This window comes from Oncorhynchus clarkii, chromosome 30, assembly GCF_045791955.1.
Source record: "Oncorhynchus clarkii lewisi isolate Uvic-CL-2024 chromosome 30, UVic_Ocla_1.0, whole genome shotgun sequence".
In the NCBI taxonomy this organism is placed as follows: Eukaryota; Metazoa; Chordata; class Actinopteri; order Salmoniformes; family Salmonidae; genus Oncorhynchus; species Oncorhynchus clarkii.
This window is the reverse complement of record NC_092176.1, coordinates 24,032,873-24,058,825: the sequence shown is the minus strand read 5'-3', so window position 1 is coordinate 24,058,825 and position 25,953 is coordinate 24,032,873. Positions and strand designations below refer to the sequence as shown.

Here is a 25,953-nt window from a genome sequence, read left to right as displayed (position 1 = left end):
GATTTGGTCTATCCTTTTCTGGGTCAGTGGGTGGAAACCATGTCATCCTGGTTGTATAATACTTGTTGAATCAATGATAATATGTAAAGATATGATCTGATGCCATTTTATATACTGTATCTTACATTGAACATCATATGATGTCATTTAAATCTGTATGACATAACTCTGGAGTATTTCTGTTGGTTGTTTTGGTGGACTTTGAGGTTCAACTGCAAGCTGAACACACACACACACACACACACACAGGTTATCGAAGTGTGCAGGTATTTCTGTCTGTACAGTGTTGGTGGGGCAGGGGCTTATCGGAACACTACAGTGTTAGCAGGGAGGAGCATCATTGTTTATCCTGCTCAGCCAATGAGAAGGTCAGAGATAGATCCCCTCTACATGGCTGAAATCGTCTGGAGGTTAAAGAGACCCGACAGTCACTTACCATCACACACACAGGATTGAGCCAAGAGGACAACAGGACTAGCAACGGACATCCTCTGACCTGTCTGTGATTTTCTTCAGCTCTTCGCCAACTTCTACAGGTAAGAGTTTCAACCCTCACTACCGCTTTTTGCTCAGTGTTTGCAGGGAATTTCCATTACTGTCATCATCCTATCATTTCTGAAGATATTTCAATCTGTTGTTGATGATGAAGCATACTGTAACTGTAATCTGGCATTTGAAAATACAAATACCAAGATGCATGTCATTATTTAATGCAGGTGCATCAAGTGTGTCATTAGTGTTATTTGCCATTTGACCCAGTTGTATTGCACATGTGTAACTTATTCTATAGGGGTCAAATGTCCGTTGGATAAGTTTTACATAGACATTTACAGCATGCCTATACAGTTACCAAAAGTTCTGAATGGACCAGGAGGATAGTTCTTAGAACTCTGTGTTCTGAATGAACCAGCAGTAAAGTTCTAGAGCTCTGTGTTCTGAATTAACCAGGAGGGACGTTCTAGAGCTCTGTGTTCTGAATTAACCGGGAGGGACGTTCTAGAACTCTCTACGTAACACAGTAGGTCATCTTGGAAACTGGAAAGCTACTGTGTGGGATTATTCTAAAGCCAAAAGACTATTGATATGTATAGCCTCTGAGCCAAGGACACAGATTACACTGTAATGCTGTGTGATGATGATGGGGAGAGATCTTAGGGAGGACATTGATTACGGTGGTAAAGAGGTCTGAGTAAGAGTGACAGAGACAGAAGAGAGATTAGAGGGAGATAGAGAAAGTAGAGAGACAGATTATGGACATAAAGTAAAACCGTGTGATGATTATTGAGATGATGACATGGTCCTAATGAAGTGAATCTGTTATGGCATTGGTCTAGTGGTCATCCCTGACCTAGTAGAAAATAAATCTCCTGGGTTTTGAAACACAAAAACAAGGGGATTGACAAGGATTATTGTCAACTTGCACTGATAAAGTTTTTAGAGACAATGTTGACCGGAAAAAGTTTCCCTTCATTCCACTTGTTGTTTTTCATAGATCTTCCTCTGACAGACTAGAACCAGAGTTCATACCAACCTGAGTTTATATCCTGGCTTCTCAATGCACTGAAGCCAGAAATCTTAAATTGACTTGTTAGATCCTATCGATGCTATGGTGTTGACTTCTCACGGCTCTTGTGTAACAATTCTCTGACAAAGCTGGATTAGCAGGGCCAGCTCGCTGTTAATTTGTCTCTAGCGTAAAAATAACCCTTACTAAGCAATTTGCAAAGCCTGCAGTGACGAGAACATTAGTGTGTGTGTGCGTTGTGTTCTACCATATTAAAACCTGTGTGTGTGTACATTGTGTTCCACCATACTAATCACTGGACAGACTTTCCAGACAAGCTGATGAATGCAGGCATTATGTCACTGGGGGGGTCTCACACTAATCACAGATCATGCTTATGTTCATGTCTTGTTCTCGTCTTGGTAATGACCCAGCGCTAGTGTAGAAATGTGGCATATATTCATCACAAACTCTTCATGTTCTTGTCTTCACAGGGAACTATGATGGTTGGCCAACAGAGACTTCTCCTCACCGTGGCAACCTGCCTATTTCTCCTAGCAACCCTATGCCCCACCTTAGAGGCTCGTCGTGGTGGGAGCTTCGGACGTAGTGGCGGTGGGGGGTGGGGAGGTAGTAGACGTGGAGGTAGCGGTTACCCTCGTCAAGGTGGAGGCACGGGATACCGACCAATGCCATCCTCGAGCGGACCGGCATACCGACCAATGCCTGCCCAGAGTGGACCGGCATACCGACCAATGCCTGCCCAGAGTGGAGGCTCCAGTGCGGGGAAGATGGCAGGGGCTGCTGCTGCTGGTGCCCTGGGAGGAGCAATGCTGGGCAGTGCCCTGAGTCGTCCTGGCTATGGAGGAGGATATGGGGGGTATGGAGGTGGTTATGGGGGGGGTTATGGAGGCTATGGAGGAGGCTATGGGGGCTACCCCAGAGGTGGAGGGTATGGCCCCAGGCCTGGTGGCTATGAGGGACCAGAGGGCTCTGGGGATATGGAGTACTACTATGGAGCATCCAGCGGGCCCATCTATAACAGCATCATCGTCATCATTGGGTCACTAATGTCACTGGTGATGGGGCACTGGATGGGAGTGATGTAGAGATATAGTGAACAGAAAGAGAGGGATAGAGTCACAACTAAAGATAGACCAAGACCATGTGTATATAAAGACTCTTGAGACCAAGACTAGACTCTTGACCCCAGACCCAGACCAAGACCTTGGGTATTGAGTCCCAAACCATGACTGAACACTAATCTCTCCATCTAATTTGATTTGCAGGTGTAGTGGAGCAAATATACTTCCTGTATAGCTCCCTGATCCAGAAACACACTGATGCAGATTCTTTGTCAACTAACTCAACATTTGTTTTCTGAGACATACTTAAACAACATACAAATATCTAATGTGATAATGTACCTTCCAGTCGAGCACTCACTACCTCAATAACACATGATTTACTTTATCTTTTCTTTACCATGGTTGTTATCAACACTTTAATATTGCCATGCTGTGGACATACAGTATAAAGGTACATCTTTATTTGAAATAGTCCCGTTAAAACAGGTTTAACTTATTTCAACACCTGGTAAAACACTGGCAGCGTTTGGATTTGGATTTGTAAATTCTGTATATTGTACAATTCTATGAATTATATTTTGTTTCCATTATTTGTCTTACTTTATTAAATAGGCTATGTGTGGTGGAGTGTATAAATTCTAGTATGATCCAAAAAGTTTTTGATTGGTGTCATTTGATGCATTTTTCCTGTGGGGTTATTCCAATAAAGACATGAGACAGAGATGTAAATGTATCCATTTATGACCTTGACTATAATCAGACTGTGAAGAGGAGCTCATTCAAATGAGAATGGGTCAGTTCAGATAGAAGTAATGTTTAGATGAGGCTTTTGATGACAGACTAAACATTAAAAGTCATGTCGGTACCTGTACAACAACCAACAGTCAATCAAGGATGGTTCTTGAAGGCAGATTGGATTCTAGAATCTGAAATCTGTTCTTGGGAATCTGTGAATGGCTGTATCTAGGCCATTCATTGAAGTGGATCTCCGTTAAAAATAAGATTAGGAACCTGATTCACACAGTGGAGGTATTCATTGCCATGGTAAAGGGTTTTAGACTGCCCAGAGTATCATTGGGCTGCAATGCTATTGTTATGACACATATGTTAACATGTGCCAGGTATGTTGGTCAGCAGTCAATAATAGGATGTCCCATGACTAAACACTCACTGTGTGATCCTGTTACTGTGGAAGATCTCCTGGCTGCCAGGCTGTAATACAGTCACTTCATCACCAGGTGGAGACATGAGAGAACTGGAAGAATACTGGTTACCTGTTAGTTAACCCCATAGGTCTGTTTCATTATGGAAATGATCCTCCTAACAGGGCCAAAGGCCTGGTTCAAAAGCCTGGTTGGGCCTAGACAGTAAGAGCATTTACAGTACAATCTACAGTCACCACCCCAGAGAGGGGAGCGAGAGAAGCAAGACACTATGGGGAAAGAGGGCACTCGGAGTCAGAGCAGAGGAAGAAATCAGCTTTTCGCAAGTATCTTTGAGCACATGCAGCTTACTTGACATACAGTATAACACCAAAACAAAGCAAACAAAATCAAATCAATAAATCCACTGAATAGTGTCAAACGAAGTAACCACAACGTTAAAGACACATAAGAGATAAAGACGACACCAAGCCCCGATACAGGATGATTGGTTCAAATAACCTGAGAGCCATCCATTTAATAGGATATCAGTGGGTGAATGACAAGGGATGCAAGCACATCTCTGGCAACAGTCTCTGGCAAATGTGTCAGTTTCTAAAGACGATTCTGAAGAAGCTCTTACTGCTTACTTTCAGCTGTTTCTCCACCTTTTTTTGTTTTAACATTTCAGTCTTCTGACCTCGTCGGTGCATACGACCAAACTGTTAGCACTTCCATACCAAAGTGAAATCAAGCTAGCAATGTGTGTCAAATGGATTTTCTTTCTCCACTGTAGTAATGTCTGAAAAAGGCTGTTAGAATAATGTTATCAGTAGTCTTACAAGCTACAGCCGGTTAGAATTGTACAGGTATTAGTATTGTATTAGACTCAAATAAATACAACCCACAGTCAATAAAATAAGATCACATTCCTTGTCATGCATACTTGTTGACTGTTCTATTTCACAATGGTACCCTTCAATCCCCCAGCTAATGTTAATACAGGAAGGTTAATATGGATGTTAATATGTGGTGTTACCATAGTTACAAGATTAATCTTACCTCAAATCAATATTCACACAACATTGCTGTCTATTTAAATATGCACATGCACAGGCTCATCCTGACATACCCTCCAACATGACAATGCCACCAGCCATACTGCTCGTTCTGTGCGTGATTTCCTGCAAGACAGGAATGTCAGTGTTCTGTCATGGCCAGCGAAGAGCCCAGATCTCAATCCCATTGAGCACGTCTGGGACCTGTTGGATCGGAGGGTGAGGGCTAGGGCCATTCCCCCCCAAAAATGTCTGGGAACTAACAGGTGCCTTGGTGGAAGAGTGGGGTAACATCTCACAGCAAGAACTAGCAAATCTGGTGCAGTCCATGAGGAGTAGATGCACTGCAATACTTAATGCAGCTGGTGGCCACACCAGATATTGACTGTGACTTTTGATTTTGACCCCCTCTTTGTTCCGGGACACATTATTCAATTTCTGTTAGTCACATGTCTGTGGAACTTATTCAGTTTATGTCTCAGTTGTTGAATCTTGTTATGTTCATACAAATATTTACACATGTTAAGTTTGCTGAAAATAAACGCAGTTGACAGTGAGAGGATGTTTCTTTTTTTGCTGAGTTTAGATGCTGAAGCTTTAAGTATGTAAGCACCTCCTAGCCTGTCAGTAGCTGGGCCAGATATTCATAGTGCCAGACATCTGTAGTAGCAAAAGTTTGTTGCCAAAAATAAAGACACAGGACTCAAGTGTAAAGGGTTTTTATAAATGCAATGCTGAACTTCGTCTCCCAAGCAGACATTTGACACTGTAGAATTATGTATTGTTTCAACGCAGGTTAAATAATGTAGCAATGTGGTTGCTCAACATGGTTGAGTGTCTTCTGACCTCCATTACAGAGCTTAGTGGACAGGAGGGTAAACATGAGAGGTAGAATGTCTGTTACACAAGGAAAGCCACCAAAGGGGGAGGTAGAGGTTGTCCATAACCACTGATACAGGGTCAGATACGTTTTCGTCTCCCAAATGGTTATTGTTAGGGATAGGTGATTCTAGATCTGTGGTTAGGGGTAACCTCTATTTCAGAGGTAGCCAACCCTCTTCCCAGATAGCTACTGGTTATGCAAGCTTTTGCTCTATTCCTGCTCTTACACACACCTCATTCTACTCATCGGCTGATCATCAGAACCTTGATTAGCTAAATCAGGTATGGTAGAACTGGCCTGGATCAAAAGCCTGCATACCCAGTAGCTCTTTAGGCAGGATGGCCATCCCTGATCAACATCCATCAGTCACAAACACTCTCCTGCAAGGTCATAGTCATAACGTCCAGAGTTTGCACAAAGGCTAGCTAATATTAGTAACACAAATAAGTTCTGCCAAACGAAATAATAAACTATGAAAAAATAAGCCTTGTTTGAAGAGAAATTAGGGAATTTCAAGGAAAACAAGTTTAAGAAGAGTATGTTCTCTATCTATGAGCTTTATATGGAATCCATTATGACAAAAGGTGCAGACGCCAATCATTCAGAAGGTATAAACTCCACACAGCCTCACGGTCTTGTACTGTCTGTAATAGTCATATCAATACATGATACAGTGTAATACCTGTGGACACATTTGCAAAGAGCATTTCCACTCATCCTTATTCCCCCAGTGTAGGTCCAAGGAGTGAAAGGCTGAATCCTAACCTCAGTTATGTGTCCATCATGCAAACCATTAAACAAATCTCCCAATGATATCAATGGATGACTTATGTGGCTAGTTCTAGTAATGCGTATCATATATTATATTAAGTTGATTCAAGCCCAAGTCTTACTGTAGGACCATTGACCATATCTGCCATCAAATGATTGGATAAGTTACTGTTCCATTAAAGTTCTCCTGACCAAATCAACTCTCAATTTCACCACAAATGATCAACAGCAACACACTGAAATACCACAATGTCTGTCTTTCTCCGCAGGTCTGTGTGACAATGAGAAATACCTGTGAGTAAGTTCATGTTACCCAACCCCACACCAAACTCTAACCCCTAATCCTACACAATGTGGTGCTGCTCCACCTAGGTGTGATGTTCACTATATTGCTTGTACCAACAAGTGTCTAGGGGTAGGGGTTTGGAATTGGGCATGTGAGTGAGAGGGTTCATACAGGTGTTTACGTTTGTCTCTAAGTCTGTGTCCTAATTCTCTCCCACATTCCTTTCCTAATCTAATTTCCTTCATGATCACTGATCCAAAAGGACCTAAAAAGGTAACAGCGTAAGCAATACAGTGGATTCCTTTCACCCATGTATAGACATGAAGGATAGGAGACAAGGTAAGGAATCAAGGCAGGGGAATTGGAACACAGTGTAAACATCTTCCATGAGAGGCCGTGGGGAAGGGGCAGAGGAGACACTCCACAGAGAGCATAGGTAACAAAGCACCTTGTTACAGACCTTCTGCCTGTAAATTAATTTTCTAAACAATCCTTAAACCAAGTAAAAAAATAAACTGTTGGGATGGAAAGAAGTGTCCCAGGTCCCATAGTACTCCCTTGAAGTAATAACAGATCTGAGAAGGTTGGATTGGTCAAAGCAGAAGGGTGGACATCTTGCTTTCGATTATCCACTCACATACAGATCGGTGATAGGGAGGAGAGGAAGATGCACTATGATGAAACAATGTCATTTGGTTGGTGAGTTGTGGGAGAGGTTCATAAAAAGGTAATCCCCTAATTTAAGGTTTTCCTCAATGCTAAGCCAACACCAAACGCACACTCTCACACACTGAAGCATAAAGAATATACAGTAGAGTACACATATGTTTATATGGTAAACCTTCCAAATACCTTCTCGTTCACATGGTTGTATTCACTCTATATGTAAGCAGGAAATGTACTAGGCATTTCAGCATGAAATAGGGGCCATCTTTCAAGCTCTTTGAGAATCACATTCTAAAATAAAATGTAACACTAGTGCAATCCTTTAACAGTTCGCAAATCCTGCATTTTCGCTCAAATTCATTATTTGAGATTTCTCTGTAGATATTTCATTCGTATTGTTGGAACAGTGGGTATGGATCATATCCAATAGCAGTCAAGTATTATCTTTCTTTTAAATGTGTAAATAAACGGTAGTACTATCATAGCATTAACACAATATATACACTGTATATTCCATTAGAAAAGCTAATTGTCCACAGATTGGCGGTTGTTTTTATAATCAAGTTTTAAACTGGGTGGTTGAGCCTTGAATGCTGATTGGCTGAAAGCCGTGGTATATCACACCGTATACCACGGGTATGACAAAATATTTATTTTTACCACATACATTGGTAACCAGTTAATAGCAATAAGGTTCCTTAGGGGTTTGTGATATATGGCTAATATACCACGGCAAAGGGCTGTGCGTTGCATCATGCTTAAGAAAAGCCCTTAGCCGTGGTATATTGGCCATATACACCACACCTCCTCGGGCTTTATTGCTTAATTAGGGGCTACTACAGCCTCTTCTGTGTTAATGAGTGATCTCTCTCGCACTCTTACAATCAAAAATAATCTGTGTTCATGTACTATTTACAGCTGCAATCAACTACACAATGCCACTTCATTCAGTCACAGGGTGACACTTCACAATAAATTGCATAGATACCACGTGTTACATTTTCTGGTGTAATTAAATGCAACTACACTGTAACTATCTGGACATAATTTGTAAAATGTCCTTACTTTAGACATTAGTGTTTTGTACCTTATCTGCAATTACCATTTACATCTGAACAATTACAGTCTGGTTTCCAGGGTAGTTAGAGAGTAACTTCATGGCATAAAGGCAAGTTAAAGTGAAGTGTTGCCCAGTCTTAAGATTGAAATATTCAACAAACAAAAAATTAAATATTAGGAGGGAAAAAGTTCATAGAACTCTTTAGTTTTGAGAGAGCTTGAGGGAGTGGCAAAACAACTGGACAGAGCAGTTGTACCTTTTCTACCAGACAATGAACATTGTACAGGGTATTTACAAATATACAAGAGGAAGAGGTGGTGGTTTTTGTTAGTCTGATCTGGAGGTGATTCAGCCAACTCGAAGAGACGAAACACACCTTTTCAAAGCAGCGGGTGGCCGTCCAATCACCTCTGACCAAAATGTCGCTCTTCATTTTCTGTTCACTTCACAACAACTCTACATGTTGAATCACCACCGTTTCTCAACACCAAGGTGGTGACCCCTAAAGGCGTGAGCATGCTTCAGCTCGGCTGGCGCCTAACCGAACGAGTGTGCTTGCATACTCCCTTAAAATACACTTGCTTGAAAAACAAGAAAAAAAGCATCAAAGGCCGTAGCCAGTCTCAAAATGACAGTACACGCCCTCAAAAGTCAGAATTCATCTAAGATAACTCAAGAAACCTGTCATTCATTTTGACGTTTTTGCCCAAGAGATCTTAGTTGCGGAATTGTACATCTAACTAAGATGTTTGGCGCAGTATGTCTTTATGAGAAAAATTTAATGAAGATGAGTCGTCTCTAGTTGATTGACAACAAAGACTTTATCGGAGAATCCCTACTGTTGAACAATCACCGATGAAGGGGTGTAGACTTCGGCTCCGAACTTCGGCTTGACCAAAACGAACAAAAGCTTCACAAAATGTTAGCATAATATATGCACATACTCTACCGAACTGTTTCGTCTGGGAAGCATGTGGAAGCCTTTAACATACAGCGGCCACCCACTGCTTTCGTCTTTGAGGTGTATCTAGTCAAGAGGAATCAGCTTCAGCGCCTAATGAATGAGTCGAAATACAATCTGAAGTGAAACAGACTAAAGTTACACCAGACCAACCAACCAGCCGGTGTCCACTCTTCAAGGACATACAAATAATAATAATCATATTTGTTACATGACTGGGTTACTGTGATCCTAAAACAAAACAATTATCCTACTCCATCCTAATCTTTTCAGAGTTTTCGTTACATTACATTGTCCTGTTCAGTTTGAGTGTGAAACCCAATGGATGGAGTGCATGAACTTGAAACCAAATAGATGCAGATGAGAAGAACCAGAGACTGAACAGACAGAGCAGAGGTGTGTGTCCCGTTTGAAACGCCTGCCTGAGGCCTCAATCCAGATGTAGCCAGAGCGGATAGGGCTCTGATCCATGGACAGAATTAAAGAGAGCAAAAGTGCCATCTTAATGCCGTCTGGTTTGACGGCATTAACATCTCATGTGATGACCTTATGACCCCTCTCTCCATCAGACACCGAGCCCTTTGGCTATAAAGGGATCTTAGATCAGGAGGAGGCGGCGTTAAGGAGGGTAGATGGGTGGTTGGGTTGACTGATCCCTTAGGTTGTCGATTAGCTTGATTGTCTAGCCCCCCCACCCATGAGGACACAGGGTTGTGGTGTGGTCAAGCCCCTGCAGTCCTGCTCACTGTTAGCTCCTCCTCACACTCCGTTGGCGCTCATCTTGCTCTTCTGGGACGCCTCTGCTCCTTTAGCCTACAGGTCAGAGGACAATGGTTATTCTAGGAACAAACAATGAAAAAGAGACCAATGGCATTCATTGAATTATGGTGACATGGACATTAAGAAATGTAATAAACATACTTTTAAATAGCTTGTTTACATACATATGTGCATGGTGTTTATTGACTTGAAATTTTAGGAACCTGTTGTTATGGGCATACTGTAATTTAACTACTAAATGGTTAATTGTTGTATGGTTCACTTGTTTGTTCCCGTAGAGCAAGTGTGTGTGTGTGTGTGTGTGTGTGTGACTAGGATGTCGTGAGAAAGATGAGACAGTATTGGGCTTAAACGCACTGGTTTATCCTCACGGTCATCACTATCTGGCCATGCTAGAGAAGCACTGCACTTTCTGCCATTCCATCTAACTAATCCCTGTGGGTATATGACTGGGGGTCAAAGGTGACTGACCTGGATGACCTGGGCAGGGGTAGGAGGTTTGTCTGAGATGATGGCAGCCTTGTCTCTCAACTCCTCCGCCTGGAGGAACAGAAACACACCAGACATGAGGACACTGTATACTGCTCCACGGGTCATCCTGGAGAAGATTCTTGACCGGTCTGCCTTTGACCAGAGCTACCGAGCTCATGATAGGGGGTCATTATTTGTGGGAATATTGTATGCCTTCTATCTTTGGCATTTGTTATCCAATGAAAACACTGTGTTTTGATGGAACGTGAGTGATGATCCAATCATGTGTTGCATTCCATTTCCCTCCCAGAAAAAAAGTGATCATGTTTTATACCCTTTACTGTGTAGCTTAGCCAAAATCACACCATATCTAGAAGCAATCGTTTTATATCAACTTTAATGTGGCCTAGGCCTACTGGTTGTATGAATTTGGGATCTATTGTCCCACAACTGTCCCAGAGTCCGTTTGGAATAGGCTATTTCTTTCTCGAAAAGCTGACCAATAGAATGTCAACTTTTCTACTATGGGGGAATCGTAGATTGACATAGGCTAGTGATTTTCCTGTTCATTACTCATCTTGTTGGCTGGGGAGAAGTAAATGTGGGCATCGGTATTCGGTAAGAAGGAACTGCACACTGTTCTGTTAAAATGAATTACCATCGAAATCTGAATTCAGTCATTCTGAGCACTGTGGTGAACGCCCTAATCAGGTTACACATCCGATGCATATGGGTCAGGTACATTTCTCCAATGTCCGGTAAATTAAAAACGCCACATTTTCATAACAGAAACCTTGTTGTGTTTGTGTCTGTGTACTGACCGGCCTGTCTTTGATGACCAGAGCTGGGTCTACCAGTAAGTCTGAGGAGGAAGCTGCGCTTCCCTCTGGGATCTCAGCTGGGGGAGGAGTGGCCTTCTGCAACACAACACAAATGGAATGATAAAGCCAGTAATGTAAGCAGCAGTGGTGCCGTCGTGTCACGGTCGTCGTAAGAAGCGGACCAAAGCGCAGCGTGGTGTGAATGCATCATTTTAATGGATGACGAAAACACGAAGTAAACTGAACAAAACAAATGAACAACGACCGTGAAGCTATATACGAACTGTGCTGACACAAGCAACTAACATAGACAATGACAAAACAGGCTACCTAAATGTGGTTCCCAATCAGAGACAATGACTTACACCTGCCTCTGATTGAGAACCATATCAGGCCAAACACAGAAACAGACAAACTAGACATACCACATAGAATGCCCACTCAGATCACACCCTGACCAAACAAAACATAGAAACATACAAAGCAAACTATGGTCAGGGCGTGACACTTCCACAGAGTGTCCTGAGAATGTTGTGGTGATAGAGACTCATAGGCTGCATTTACACAGTCTTTTGACCAATCAGGTCAGTTTTGAAAAAGATCTGGTGTGAAAAGAGCTGCTGTGATAGTTCAAAAGACCAATTAGTGGAAAAAATATCACAATTGGGCTGGCTGTGAAAACTCAGCCTTAGAGAGTTGGCAGCATGAACATACAGTTATTCACATGGCTGACCTGCATTTCTACATCACTACAGTCATGAGAATGTGGGCAGGTCTCCATTATCTGATGGTCAAGCCTTAGTTCTCGGGGAAACCTGTGCTTCTATGGGACTCACTGAAGGCAGAAATGTACCTTGATCCCAAACCTAGAATCAGATTACCTTTGAGCAATCTGAACTGAGCTGGTTGGGGGTGTCTTACCTCTAGTTTGGGTATGATGAGTATGATGTCTTACCTCTAATTGGGTAGAGGGGGTATGATGTCTTACCTCTAGTTTGGGTACAGGGGGTATGATGTCTTACCTCTAGTTTGGGTACAGGGGGTATGGTGTCTTACCTCTAGTTTGGGTACAGGGGGTATGACGGGTATGATGGGTTTGACGTCAGTCAGGTACATGGCTCTGGAGAGCAGCAGCAGAGAGGGAGGAACGTTCTCCTTCAAGTGCAGGTCCAACCACTAGAACAGACAGAGAGAGAGGTTGCGGGTCACTGAAGAAGCCAATTGTTTGTCGTCCAAAATGGCACCCTATTCCCTTAGAAATAGGGTGCCATTTGGGACGCATTTCTTATAATACAATTAATAGATTGATTCCTTTACTGGCTTGAAGTGATGCATCTTTAACAAGGTGATCTGCAGATAGATAGGTTGAGTATCTGACCTGTTGCATCTGCTGACGTAGCTGGTCAGTGGTCAGACCCAGTGACCTCATCCCTCTGCTACGACATGCTGCCTGTAGCTCTGACACACTCATAGCAGGCACACCCTCAGTGGCTATCAACTCGTCATCTGCTTTGATGGTTCTCAGCTGCATCATCAGCTGGAAGCGGAGCAGGTTATTGGTTCCTATGGGCTGCAGCTCTAGCAGCTTACACAGGGCCACCAGCTGGGGGCGCTCTAGATGCTCCAGCGTCAACTCGTCTTCAAACAGTTTGGAGAACTTGACAATGTCCTTAGTGGTGGGCTGCTCCCCTGTGTGACGAACCTGGAGATGACAGAGGGAGGACAGGGGTTAGTTAGAGCAGTCTTGGGACTCTAGTCATGCAGAGAAGCTTAGGACGTATAATCACATCTTGAGCGTTATCAGGTCTGAAAGACCTTTTGACAAGGGCTACCGAACACAACGGGATGAACATTTGAAACACTCATGAAATCATGAATCAGAGCTTTGGATGAGTGACCTTTGCCCCCTGGCTAAATTACCTTCTGTACGTAGGTGGAGAAGCGCTGCGTCTCGTCCTCGGTCAAAGCCTTAGTCTTGTTCCTCTTGGCCATCTCTGCTATGGTCTCCTGGAGGAACTTAGCCAGCTCCAGCTTAGCAGCAAGACCCTTTTTCTGCTTCTCCACCTAAAGAGAAAGAAAAGGGAGAAAGAGAGAGGGAGAGAAGGATAGGAGAAAGAGATTATTATATTATTATAAAGATTTCTCAAATGGTCCTTATGCATAATCTAGCAGTAGCTAATAGCAATTGGTTTAGAATGTTCTAAAAAGGAGCATCAATCGCATTTTATCAAGTTGCTAGGTAATGTTTAAAAGGGTATATTTAAGCAATAAGGCATGGGGGTGTGGTATATGGCCAATATACCATGGCTAAGGGCTGTTCTTAGGCACGACGCAGTGGAATGCCTAGACACAGCCCTTAGCCGTGGTATATTGGCCATATACCACACCCCCATGCCTTATTGCTTAAATATACCCTTTTAAACATTACCTAGCAACCCCCGAGGTGCCTTATTGCTATTATAAACTGGTTACCAACGTAATTAGAGCAGTAAAAATAAATGTTTTGTCATGGTATACGGTCTGATATACCACGGCTGTCATCCAATCAGCATTCAGGGCTCAAACCACCCAGTTCATAATTGAAAACAATCCCACTTCAAAATGCACAAGTTGGCTAATGGTGGTCTTTACCACTGCTTCCTGTTGGTATCCCAACGGCCATGATGTGAGAGGCCAGGCCAGGCACCACTGTTGCACAGGAGCAGGAGGACATATCTGAGAGCCATTCAGCCATGAGCAGACAGGGACCATTAGACCTGACAGGTCAGGCCTGCTGGGGCTAATCCCGCACAAAGACCTGGGGTATATCCCAATAATCTCTCTCTCTTCCTGAAGTGTGCACTCGTTCACTATTCCTGACAAATGTAAAAACATTGGATTGGTGTAGGCATGGGCTAAAGAGTTTCTTAGAACAGTAATGCACTGTCAAATCTATGAAGGGAGGTGAACAAGTGCACACGTCGGGAGAAAGGAGAGATTATTGGGACACACCCCTGCTTATTCTACTGGCCTACAGGTCTGTGGAAGGATATCTCCTACTGGGGTGCATCTCAATGGTGTACTTTTGTCTCCTTTCATCTGCATTGATATGGAAGAACAGGAAAACAGCCATTTTCACCTAAAATATCATGACCTCAGATCAGTCCAGATGAAGGAGAGGAAACAAGGAAGCAAGTTTAGACCATTGATAAGCAGCATACAACAGGGTCATTAACATTGTAACAGCGTGAAAAACGTGCCTTCTTGGTCTCTGTCTCGAAGGTGGAGGGCAGCATCTCAGGGAAGAGCTTGAGGAAGACGGGAAGCAGGAACTCCATGAAGGGGACAATGATGAAGACCATGAAGGGTAGCAGGCGGAACAGGTCAGCACACGTCCTCATCAGCTGGAGAGACACAGACAACACTTAGCAAACCAAACAGTAACATGTCTGACAATGATAAGTAACAACATCAAAGGAGAGGAATGAGAGAAGAGATAGGGGGAGAAAGAGAGACTGAGAGAGACAGAGAAAGGAGAGAGAGAGAGAGAGAAGAGAGCGAGAGAGACATAGCGAGAGAGAGAACAAGAGTAGAGAGAGAGAGAGCGACAGAGTGAGAGAGAGAGAGACAGAGAGAGAGGACAGCGAGAGAGAGAGAGAGAGAGAGAGAGAGAGACAGATTGAGGAGCCAGAGCGAGAGAGAGAACAAGAGAGAGTGGCAGAGAGAGAGAGAGAGACAGAGAGAGAGAATAACAGAGGTTGGAAGCGAAACATTGCCATATGGTTTATTGGCATTATAGAAGATACAGTGATGCAATGTGAGTTTTGCAGTGTACAACACCTATGTACAGAGTGGATCCCAAACATTTAGAAATGTGACTGACAAAAACATTTTTAAATGTGACCAACAAAACTTTTTCACAAAAATGTTCTTTGACCTTTTGACCTCCCAAGTCACCAAAACGAATGTCTGTGGTCACATATTAAGCTATGAGACAAGAAGGATTCCACCTTGACCCACACTATGTTAGGATTCTGTCCCTCAGTCTCTGGCAAACTACCAGGACTGTGAGTCTTTCTAAAATAGACCCGGTGCCGAGTAAAGCTCTACCATGGCATTCACACAGCATGGGTCACACGGCGGGCTGTTTTTTTAAACCTTTATTTAACTAGACAAGTCAGTTAATTATGTTGGTGTGCCTATCCTGTATCATTGAGGCAATAGGATCAATACATCCTTCTAAATCCGCCTTACTGATGAACCTGGAGGCTGAAGTCAGAGGACTTTTTTTTTCTGCATTGAAAAGTATTGGGCGGGCCACCTATGTCCGTTTTCAGTGTAAACTTAAAGGACTAAAACAAGATATAAAGTAGGTAGAAAAATGTACCTAAATATATATTTTTATAAGATCCTCTTTCAGGACAAACAATCTAAAATTCCAAAGATGCAGCATTCAGGAGTTTTTTCCCATGTTATTGGGCCCCCATTGATATTGTAATAATGTTTGAGTCACTCAGATAGCATAAGCCATGGCAAAATGTGTATAATTGCAGGAAATGTGCTTTAAAACTGCAAAATGTTATGTTCACCACAAATTCAGGAAATTAGCTTTTGTCACTATGGCCAACAGGAGGGCTTCTAAAATTGCTTGAGTGTTCAACTAGAATACCTCACAGCATGTGGTGGACTCCTTTGGTTGCGTTCAATAGGCACAACAAGAGAAAACAACATGTTGAAACTGAAAGCAAAAATGAGCAGCATTGTTACTGGTTTAACAAGTTTAATGGGTAACACCTTTCCCTGTTATGTGCCTGACTGCTGAACTCTGGCACACTCAGATGAGAGTGCTCTGAAATCGGAGGATAGCAAGAGCGAATTTACGATAGGCACTCCACTTCAGAGCCATAGATTTAGTATTCTAATGGGAATTCTTATCATGTTATTATTGTCATGGAGCGTTGAGCGTCAACATGGAGGGTAGTAGTTAGCAGAGAAAGTGCTGCTCGTCTAGACCGTGAACCCTTCAACCAACTGCAGTCACTGTTAGAAACAGGACACCCTCTGAATTGGATTCCCCAAGATGGAGCTGTGTCACCACGTTATACGTATCAAATCCCCATCTCAAATGGGACCCAATTCTTTACATAGTGCAGTACTTTTGAACAGAGGTCTATGAGGCCATTGTCAAAACTAGTGCACTATATAGGGAATAGGGTGCCATTTGGGACGCATCCAAGGTTCTCTCATCCTGCCCTCAGGCATAAATTATGACTCACCCTGTTATTTACTAGGGTTTGGCAGTATCCCAATTTTCATACCATCTCTGTACCATACCGGGGAATATGGTGTTACCGGAAGTGCACATAAGTGGCGCATTTTTGGGGGGGGGATCTTGATCCAGGAGGGGATTGAATGTCTCTGCTGGAACCAAGAAGCTTGATCTTGACATCTAACCACTTAGCTAGCAAGTTAGTAAACAAAATGCATAGCTGGAGCACTGAGCTGGGTATAACTTATTTGACATATCTTAGATTTCTTATAGTTATAAACAGTAGTGTAGCACTCACCCCCAGAGCCCCAAAAAACAAACAAAACAAACGTTTTTTTCTTCTCTGTATTTAAAATCATACGTCCGGTACTTCTAAATACACTGTATATCGCCCAAGCCTTTTATTTACTCCTTCAGGAACATGTTAGACACAGAGAGTTCAGCCTACACTTCCTGCATGGTTACATCAATAGTCACAACAATGACAGTCTGACCTACTATACACATGCTGGCTGCCGTGAGGGCAATATGCACGAAACAGTTAAGAGTCAACACAAAACATAGTCACATACAGGTCAAATACAACTCAGCACTTTCAATCAATGTTTTTATACTGATCATCATCATTAAGTCTAACCAAGCTCCAGTCTCGTCCAGTGTTGGTCAGAAGATCGGTGGAACCAATAGACGGATTGGTTGTTTAGCAACTATAGGGCATAGATTGCTTATAACATGTAAACTATATTTCGTCTCCAATGTTTATTGAAAACATAAATGAAGTTGCGCAATGAGTACTCTCAAATTCAACAATAACAGATGTTGGTTAGCTAGCTAGCAAATTTGACATCAGTCAAAACACCTCAAAACAAGACATGGTATCAACAACCAGATCAACCATGCTGAAACAAGACACATGATTCACAACATGACAGTTTCTTGTCATTGTTGCTAGCTACCTGGTCACCCAGAACCATTACAACACATGGCCTTCTGCCCCTTTGAGGCAAACACAAAGTGTTTGTGATATTGTCAGCTAAGCTGTCCATTGGTGGGACGTTATGGGCCATGGTGGCTAACATCTGGGATGGAGCAGCTAGACGAAACATTGGTTAATTTGTATCACTCCCCCGGCCTTACCCGTCTCCTCTCCCTGCGTGAGAGCAGTTGTCCGTGCAGCAGTCTCCACACCATCCTCCCTGCAATCTTGGTATCGATTCCCAGCAGCCTGAAACCATTGTAGTAGTGCTTCAGCTCATCCACTACCCTCTGGCCAATAGACTTCCTCACTACCTGGACAGTAGGGGCAGCTGCAGCCGCTACAGTGACGGCAGCGGGGGGAGCAGGGGCTGGAGATTGGGGTGCGGGGACAGAGGGGCCATTCTTGGGGGTCCCTGTGGGGTCATCCTGGGCTGGGGTGGCGGGGGCTTTGGTGTCCTCCTTGGTGCCCTGCAGCCAGACACAGGAGTTGTGCAGAGATCTGGCCAGCAGGGTGGTGCTGTGGGGTCTGGCGCCATGGAGCCGAACGCACTGAGGATAGCCAGACCTGGAGTGCCTGAGGGAGGTTAGGGGTGACAGGCGGCTGGCGGGGTCCAGGTGGTGGTGGACGTAAGCAGTGGAGGGGAGGGGACAGCAGCTGTGCCTTTTAGACAGCAGGTAAGATCCCCTGGAGACAGAACACAGATACATCTGTATGTCAGTGACTGCCTGGTCATATGTGAAGTATCCTTACTTTCACTACAGCAGTCAGTCATACACACTGCTGTAAAGTAGACAAGACCAATGACCACCTGCTGTATTTACAGTTAGCTTGTTTACATATTCAACTCTTCCAAAAGACTTCCTGAGTGTTAATCAACTGATTTAGCACCCAGGGATCTTGTGGACACGGACAGTGGCCCCACTGTATGTGTAGTAGAGGTTAGTGCAGGTCTAAATGGTTTCTAATGTAGAGCAGGTGACCTGGTCTCTTACCTTGATCTTGTTACTGCCAGAAGCACCTGTGGACTGAACACTGCCATTGCACTGGCAAATCGAGGTCTCCTGAAAGGGTGAACAACAAGATCAGTGAAATTAATAAATAATGTTACTTTACAATTTTCTAGGACTGATGGATGTATAGTGTCAAGCTATTTAATTTTAAACCCCCATGGCTTTGTAATGTATTTAGTAGGGGTGTGACATTTAAACGTTAAAACAACATTGGGATCGTTAACATTTAGAAAAAAATCACTAACCGAAAATGTTTAAATCACAGTGCAGTTATCACAAAACATTATTTATTTGACGTGTTATAAATTATGATAGGCTATAAAAAGGCCTTGGGAAAGTTTAGGCTACTTTGGTGAATATGCGAGATACAGATTACCAAGACATTACCAAGATATGCACATGGTTCTTTCTGCCTGCCCCCTCCTCACTCTCTCTCTCTCCCTTCCTTCTAGAGGTCAACCAATTATGATTTTTCAACGCCGATACCGATACCAATTATTGGAGGGCAAAAAAAGCTAATATCGATTAATCGACTTTTAAAAAAAATTATAATAATGACAATTACAACAATACTGAATGAACACTTATTTTAACTTAATATAATACATCAATAAAATCAATTTAGCCTCAAGTAAATAATGAAACATGTTCAATTTGGTTTAAATAATGCAAAAATAAAGTGTTGGAGAAGAAAGTAAAAGTGCAATATGTGCTATGTAAGAAAGGTAACGTTTCAGTTCCTTGCTCAGAACATGAGAACATATGAAAGCTGGTGGTTCCTTTTAACATGAGTCTTCAATATTCCCAGGTAAGAAGTTTAGGTTGTAGTTATTATAGGAATTATAGGACTATTTCCCTCTATACCCTTTGTATTTCATTAACCTTTGACTATTGGATGTTCTTATAGGCACTTTAGTATTGCCAGTGTAACAGTATAGCTTTCGTCCCTCTAGTTAGCGCGCGCTAACTAGCTAGCCAATTCACTTCGGTTACACCAGCCTCATCTCGGGAGTTGATAGGCTTGAAGTCATAAACAGCGCAATGCTTGACGCACAACGAAGAGCGAATTAATGAATGTTTACGTGCCTGCTTCTGCCTACCACCGCTCAGTCAGTTACTTGTATGCTCAGTCAGATTATATGCAACGCAGGACACGCTAGATAATATCTAGTAATATCATCAACCATGTGTAGTTAACTAGTGATTATGATTGATTGTTTTTTATAAGATAAGTTTAATGCTAGCTAGCAACTTACCTTGGCTTACTGCATTCGCGTAACAGGCAGTCTCCTTGTGGAGTGCAACGCGAGAGAGGCAGGTCGTTATTGCGTTGGACTAGTTAACTGTAAGATTGCAAGATTGGATCCCCCGAGCTGACATGGTGAAAATCTGTCGTTCTGCCCCTGAACAAGGCAGTTAACCCACCGTTCCTAGGCCGTCATTGAAAATAAGAAGGTGTTCTTAACTGACTTGCCTAGTTAAATAAAGGTATAAAACATTGTTTTTTTAAAATAAAAAATCATAATAAAAAAATCGGCGCCCAAAAATACCAATTTCCGATTGTTATGAAAACTTGAAATCGGCCCTAATTAATCGGCCATTCCGATTAATCGGTCGACCTCTACTTCCTTCCTCCTTCGCGCTGGCTCGTCTGCTCTTTCTCTTCGTTAATGTGAATGTGTGTTCATTCTTCAGTCTGTTGTATGTGGAAAATCCTAGCCTATTCATTGATGTTAGGCTCTGCTTTACCGAAGTTGTGGACACATCCAATCCAAGAAATTGCAAGATACAGCATTCCATTGCGAGATACAGCTTTTGATTACCGATAGATAGGCCTAGTGAATGGTTCTGACTGTCTGTCTGGTGGAAAACCTGCCTATACTATGCCCCTCCCCTCTCGCTATGAAGTATGCAAGTGTTTGTGTTCTCGGAAGTACTGCAACCAATCAGTCTCCTCCGTTCCAAAAATACTGATTCTTAGGAGTTGATTCCTAGCTGAATCAAATATTGACACTCAGAACGGGAGTTGACACCAAGAGTTGACGTGTAAAGGAGTCGAGGACGCTCCACCACTACATCTTTCCAAATCTGAAAGGGATGCACAGTGAGACCCGGGGATGGAGGGAAGGAGTAGCCATGACTGCGGTAGATGGAACTGCATTGCCCTTTAGCGGTTATACGCAGGACCCTTTTGCCTTGTAAATTCACATGAAATTTTATGATTTGTTTCTTATCGTCTAAACAGAAAAAAATGTCTGTTCAAACTTTAAGAACATTTTTCTATTTGTCACATCCCTAAGATTTAGCATGATAAGTATATACGTGTTGATAGGCCGATGACTCAAAGACTGTGTGTAGGCTAGTTAGCAGATTGTAGCAGGCTAATGTCATAAGGGTTGGGCGAAATTTGGGGAGTCCTCTTCTACGATATGCTACTCGAAATGTTGCGATATCCGATATAATCGTTTTTGAGCCGATAATGACTAGATAATTCCAAACTGCAATTTTTGTGCTTATTTACGATACTCTAATCACAAACTTATTAAATAATCTTAGTATGTCAAATAATTTTTACAAGGCTTAGTTAATTCATTTAGACATAATTTTCAACATATTGATACAGCCTAACTGATAAAACTGCAGTTGATTTGTAAAGTTCAAATAGAGTATAGTCTTGAACATCACGATATATCTTCTTGCACTTCACAATATCTCGTCAATGTCAAATATCACAATATCCGAATGAATCATATCAATATCGAATGAATCAACCCTAAATGTCTTGGCGTAGCACAGACCATTTGACCAATACTTCAATTCCAGACTTGGAAGACAACTAATGCCAATATCTAGTTGCAGGTAGTTCGTTTAAATTTAGAAAATGCTCCGTTATTCAATTAAATAAATGTTTTGCTCCATTATGTAATCCAACATTGTATACGCCAATATCTTGTCTATTACAAATCTTCTCACATTGATCGAGACAGGTAAGTGTCATCATGACATGCATCAAGATGGTGGCGTACACATCCTTGAATTACTTAATTGTGAAAAAAATAGAAGAATTTGAATTTTAAATTATCTTTAGAGAAGAAAATAAGAAAAATCTGTAGTCATTCTGTGGACTAATTGTCCATTTGTTCCACGTTTCACATCCCGAAATTGACATCACTTGGCTGGCTCCAAGTTTTATTTGAGTGCATGTAGGCCTAAGCGAAAGTCACATTTCAGTTGATAGCATTCAGTTGTACAACTGACTAGGTATCCCCCTTCCCCTTTCCCTATGCTGGTACCTGCTGTTAAGTGTCTCAATGGAAACTCCTTCCCTGTATGCTATCCCCTGGACTGCACGACAAGTACCACAGTATGAGTCATACCCATAAAACCTTGCGGTCGAACGAGGAAATGGTTCCAATTGTCTTCCCACCATTAATTTTTCCCATAGGTGATTTTAGAAACACTTCAAATAAGGGCTGTGTTTTGTGTAGGCTTACCCTGGCATAACGTTTTAATATCCGTGTAAATCTCTCTAGGACAATGTGACGCTTATCAATATATTAATTAAAACTTCTTGGTCCTACTTGAGACGTCTGCGTCTCAAGTAGGCACCTGGAAATGCAAATGCCCTACGCTAAATGCTAAATGTACTCGTTAAAACTCAAACGTTCATTAAAATAGACATGTAGGGTATTGAATTAAAGCTACACTCGTTGTGAATCTAGCCAACAAGTCAGATTTTTAAAATGCTTTTCGGTGAAAGCATGAGAAGCTATTATCTGATAGCATGCACCCCCCAAAATACCAGCATGACACGTAAACAACAGATTTTGCGGTAGCCGGCGCTACCCAAAACGCAGAAATAAAATATAAAACATTCATTACCTTTGATGATATTCTTTGTTGGCACTCCTATATGTCCCATAAACATCACAAATTGGTCTTTTTCCCGATTAAATCCGTCCATGAATGCCCAAAATATCAATTTGTATGGCCTGTCTGCATCACGAAAAAAGCTCTCTTCCAAGACGCAACGTCATGTTTAAAAATGATATAAATTGCCTATATTCTTTGACAAAAAACTTCAACCTACTTTTATAACCCAACTTTAGGTATTTGTAAACGTTAATAAGCGATCAAATTGATCACTGGGCGATCTGTATTCAATAGCAGCTACAAAAGGAAACAGTATCCATTTTTCAATCTTCCAAAATCGATTGAGGTAGGCTGGATGGAATCAATGATCTATTCGTAATGTCTCAATTGATTTTTGTCAATGAAAATGACAACATCGTGTGGAAGCTGTATGAATTGCATGCGTTTCCATATTAAATTTGGTTTCCTTTAAATAATCCATGAAAGGGGCGCATGGATACTTTTTTCAAATTTCAGTGAGCAGTTTTTCTTGCGCTTTTCGATGAAACACACGCTCTGTTATAGTCACAGCCGTGATTTAACCAGTTTTAGAAACTTCAGAGTGTTTTCTATCCACACATACTAATCATATGCATATACTATATTCCTGGCATGAGTAGCAGGACGCTGAAAAGTTGCGCGATTTTTAACAGAATGTTCGAAAAAGGAGGGGGTAGGATAAAGAGGTTGTGTATTTACCCCCCAAAAAATGAAACACTAATTAGCTGCTAATGTGGCTATCATAACTACAAATGCCATAATATCGTATATATCTTAATGTTAGTTAAATGTAGTAATTAATTAATTGTCAAAATGTCTTTAAATTGACAATTCTGTGAACTGTCTTGTGCAGTTCACCTGTAGGCAAAGGTGTCAGCTAGAAATGACATGCAGGAGTTTGCAGGGATTTGTAGTCTTGCATGATGTCTATTTTCGTGCTAATTTGCATTTTCGAATCTGAGAGTAAATAGAGCTGAATATATTAATAAAAGTCACCTGGTCCGAGAAAGATTTACAAGATTATAAAAACGTCACGACATGGTAAGCCTACAAGAAACACAGCCCTTAATTTAAGTGTTTCTCAAATTCCCTGTGGAAAAACGATACGAACCATTTCCCTGTTTGACCGCTAGGTTTATTGGGTATTATGAGACCTCCACTTGTAGGGCTCGGAGGGAGAGTATTCATCTGCTCGTATGCAAGAAAAGCCGGCGAACTGACAAGTATGCCATGACAATGAAAATTGTATATTCTGAATTAGATGGAGAACAATAAATATACTTTTATTCGGATTTCAATCTGCAAAATATATATATAATATTAACATGATACACAAGTGTGTATGGTTGTCCATCCTCCCCTGATTCAGAATGTTATTTTCATTGTCATAGCATGGTTTAATAGCTATTGACGAGATATAACAGAACACATTTTACTTTGGTGCAGAACCGAACCATATACCTATCGACTATCTAAAAAGTCGGGAAAACAATACTTTCCTGTGGATATTTTGTCTCAAATTTCGAGCAGCAACAAAAAAATCACCAGAAGCGGGAGTGCGAAGCAAGCAGAGCGAGGCGGGTGGAAAGGACGCGGCATTGACTGTATGCTAGCAGAATAATTCACATCTCCAATCATCTTTGCTGATAGCAATGTTGTGTTTCCATAAGTGGATTAATTGGTCTAATAATACTAGGCGATCATTTCATTAGCTATGAGTAAGTAAAGTTAGACATATGACTATGTCACATGAGAACATAAACAGGACATGCCATAGGAACACTCCGTGCTATCGACCAGCTAACTAACGTACTCTCGAAAGATGCCTGAACGGGGCAATTTGCTAAACTATCAATCTGGCCACAACGCAACCACTGTCAAGCTCACGCTATAGCTAGCTAGTTAATAACAACAACATGTTAGTAGGGTGGCTAGCTATCTAACTAGTATGTGCAGATTGGATGAAGACCGTTAAACTAGCTAGCTAAATAGCTAACGTCTGCAGTCTTTTCACAGTTTGACAACGGAACATCTAAAATATCGGATGACCTTAGCAAACATGTTAATACAAGCTGAAATTGGAAGTCGATTGACGATGAGGTTTGTTTCTTAACTTACCTCGAATGTCAAATGTCCTGCTATGGCTGCCGACTGGGCGTCGTAAGGCTGATCTAAAATAACAAAATAGTACAATCCATTCACAGTAGTCGGCTGATTGAAGATGTGCGACGATAATAAACACATTTACGACGGGTTTATTACTAGTATTCCTCCGAGAAAGGTCCCTTTTGGTCAACTTCGCCCATTTTTTGCTGCTGCTCTGAAAAGGTTATTGCAATTCACATAAGCATGATTGTTGTTGACGTACTGGATCAGGCGAGGATGGGCTTGTTTGACAGGGCTGAGAACCAATAGATTAAGTTATTTTTTCCCAGTGGCAACCAATCCACTTAAAGGGAAGACCCACTCATATCGGGGTTTGATTAACTGCATTTGATTGAAAAGAAGCTTCCCTTCAAACGTAAATTGCACCATTAATAAAGTAATAATAACAAATACTGTATGATTTTACATTCTAATGTGCATCAAAGAGCGGTACCGGAGCGCCAAGTCTAGGTCCAAAATGCTTCTTAAGAGCTTCTACACGAAGCCCGCTAAACAGTTAATCAAATGGCTACCTGGACTATTTGCATTGACCCCCTGTATATAGCCTCGTTATTGTTATTTTTATTGTTTCTCTTTTATTTTTTACTTTAGTTTATTTAGTCAAGATTTTTCTTGACTCTTATTTTTCTTAAAACTGCATTGTTGGTTAAGGGCTTGAAAGTTAGCATTCGGCGCATGTGACTAATAACATTTGGTTTGAAGAGTGGGCATGTGCTATAAAATGGCACATATGGTCAAACCAAAGTACATAGATATTGAACTCACTGTATGCCTCGCAATTTGCACACAGGCTAGCGTAGGCTATTATAGTAAGTTATACATTATATAAAACGACACTATGAAATATATAGCCTGCACACTAGTGCTTTTCTCACATTTCTATGTTGAGGTACAGTAGCCTATGTTTTATTATCTGTCAGGTTTACTAAATCTGCTGAGTGCAGTCAAGGCCTCCTGGGCCATTATGTCCTCTTAACCTTTCATGCCATAATGGGCTGGGCTATCTATCATATCATGATCGTTCCACATGGATTATTTCAGAGAATATTTGATTTCAATTAAGATAATATCTAAACAGGAATTTATATTTTCACCATCAATTTAGGACATGATGTTTGACATTAGGCCATTTGAGCTGGCCCAATTT

General features: G+C 41.8%; 1 protein-coding gene across 1 annotated transcript; it reads right to left on the bottom strand.

Moving 5' to 3' along the window:
• Positions 1–5,495: 5,495 nt before the first annotated feature.
• On the bottom strand, positions 5,496–25,009 carry LOC139389404 (leucine zipper-EF-hand containing transmembrane protein 2). Its single transcript, XM_071136136.1, has 10 exons — positions 24,759–25,009; positions 18,711–18,779; positions 17,877–18,402; positions 14,731–14,874; positions 13,412–13,555; positions 12,870–13,193; positions 12,548–12,667; positions 11,492–11,587; positions 10,671–10,739; positions 5,496–10,232 (listed from the first exon to the last, which is right to left on the bottom strand). The coding sequence occupies exons 2-10, from the start codon at positions 18,755–18,757 to the stop codon at positions 10,179–10,181; spliced, it is 1,524 nt and encodes a 507-aa protein (XP_070992237.1). The 5' UTR covers positions 18,758–18,779; positions 24,759–25,009; the 3' UTR covers positions 5,496–10,178.
• Positions 25,010–25,953: the final 944 nt, after the last annotated feature.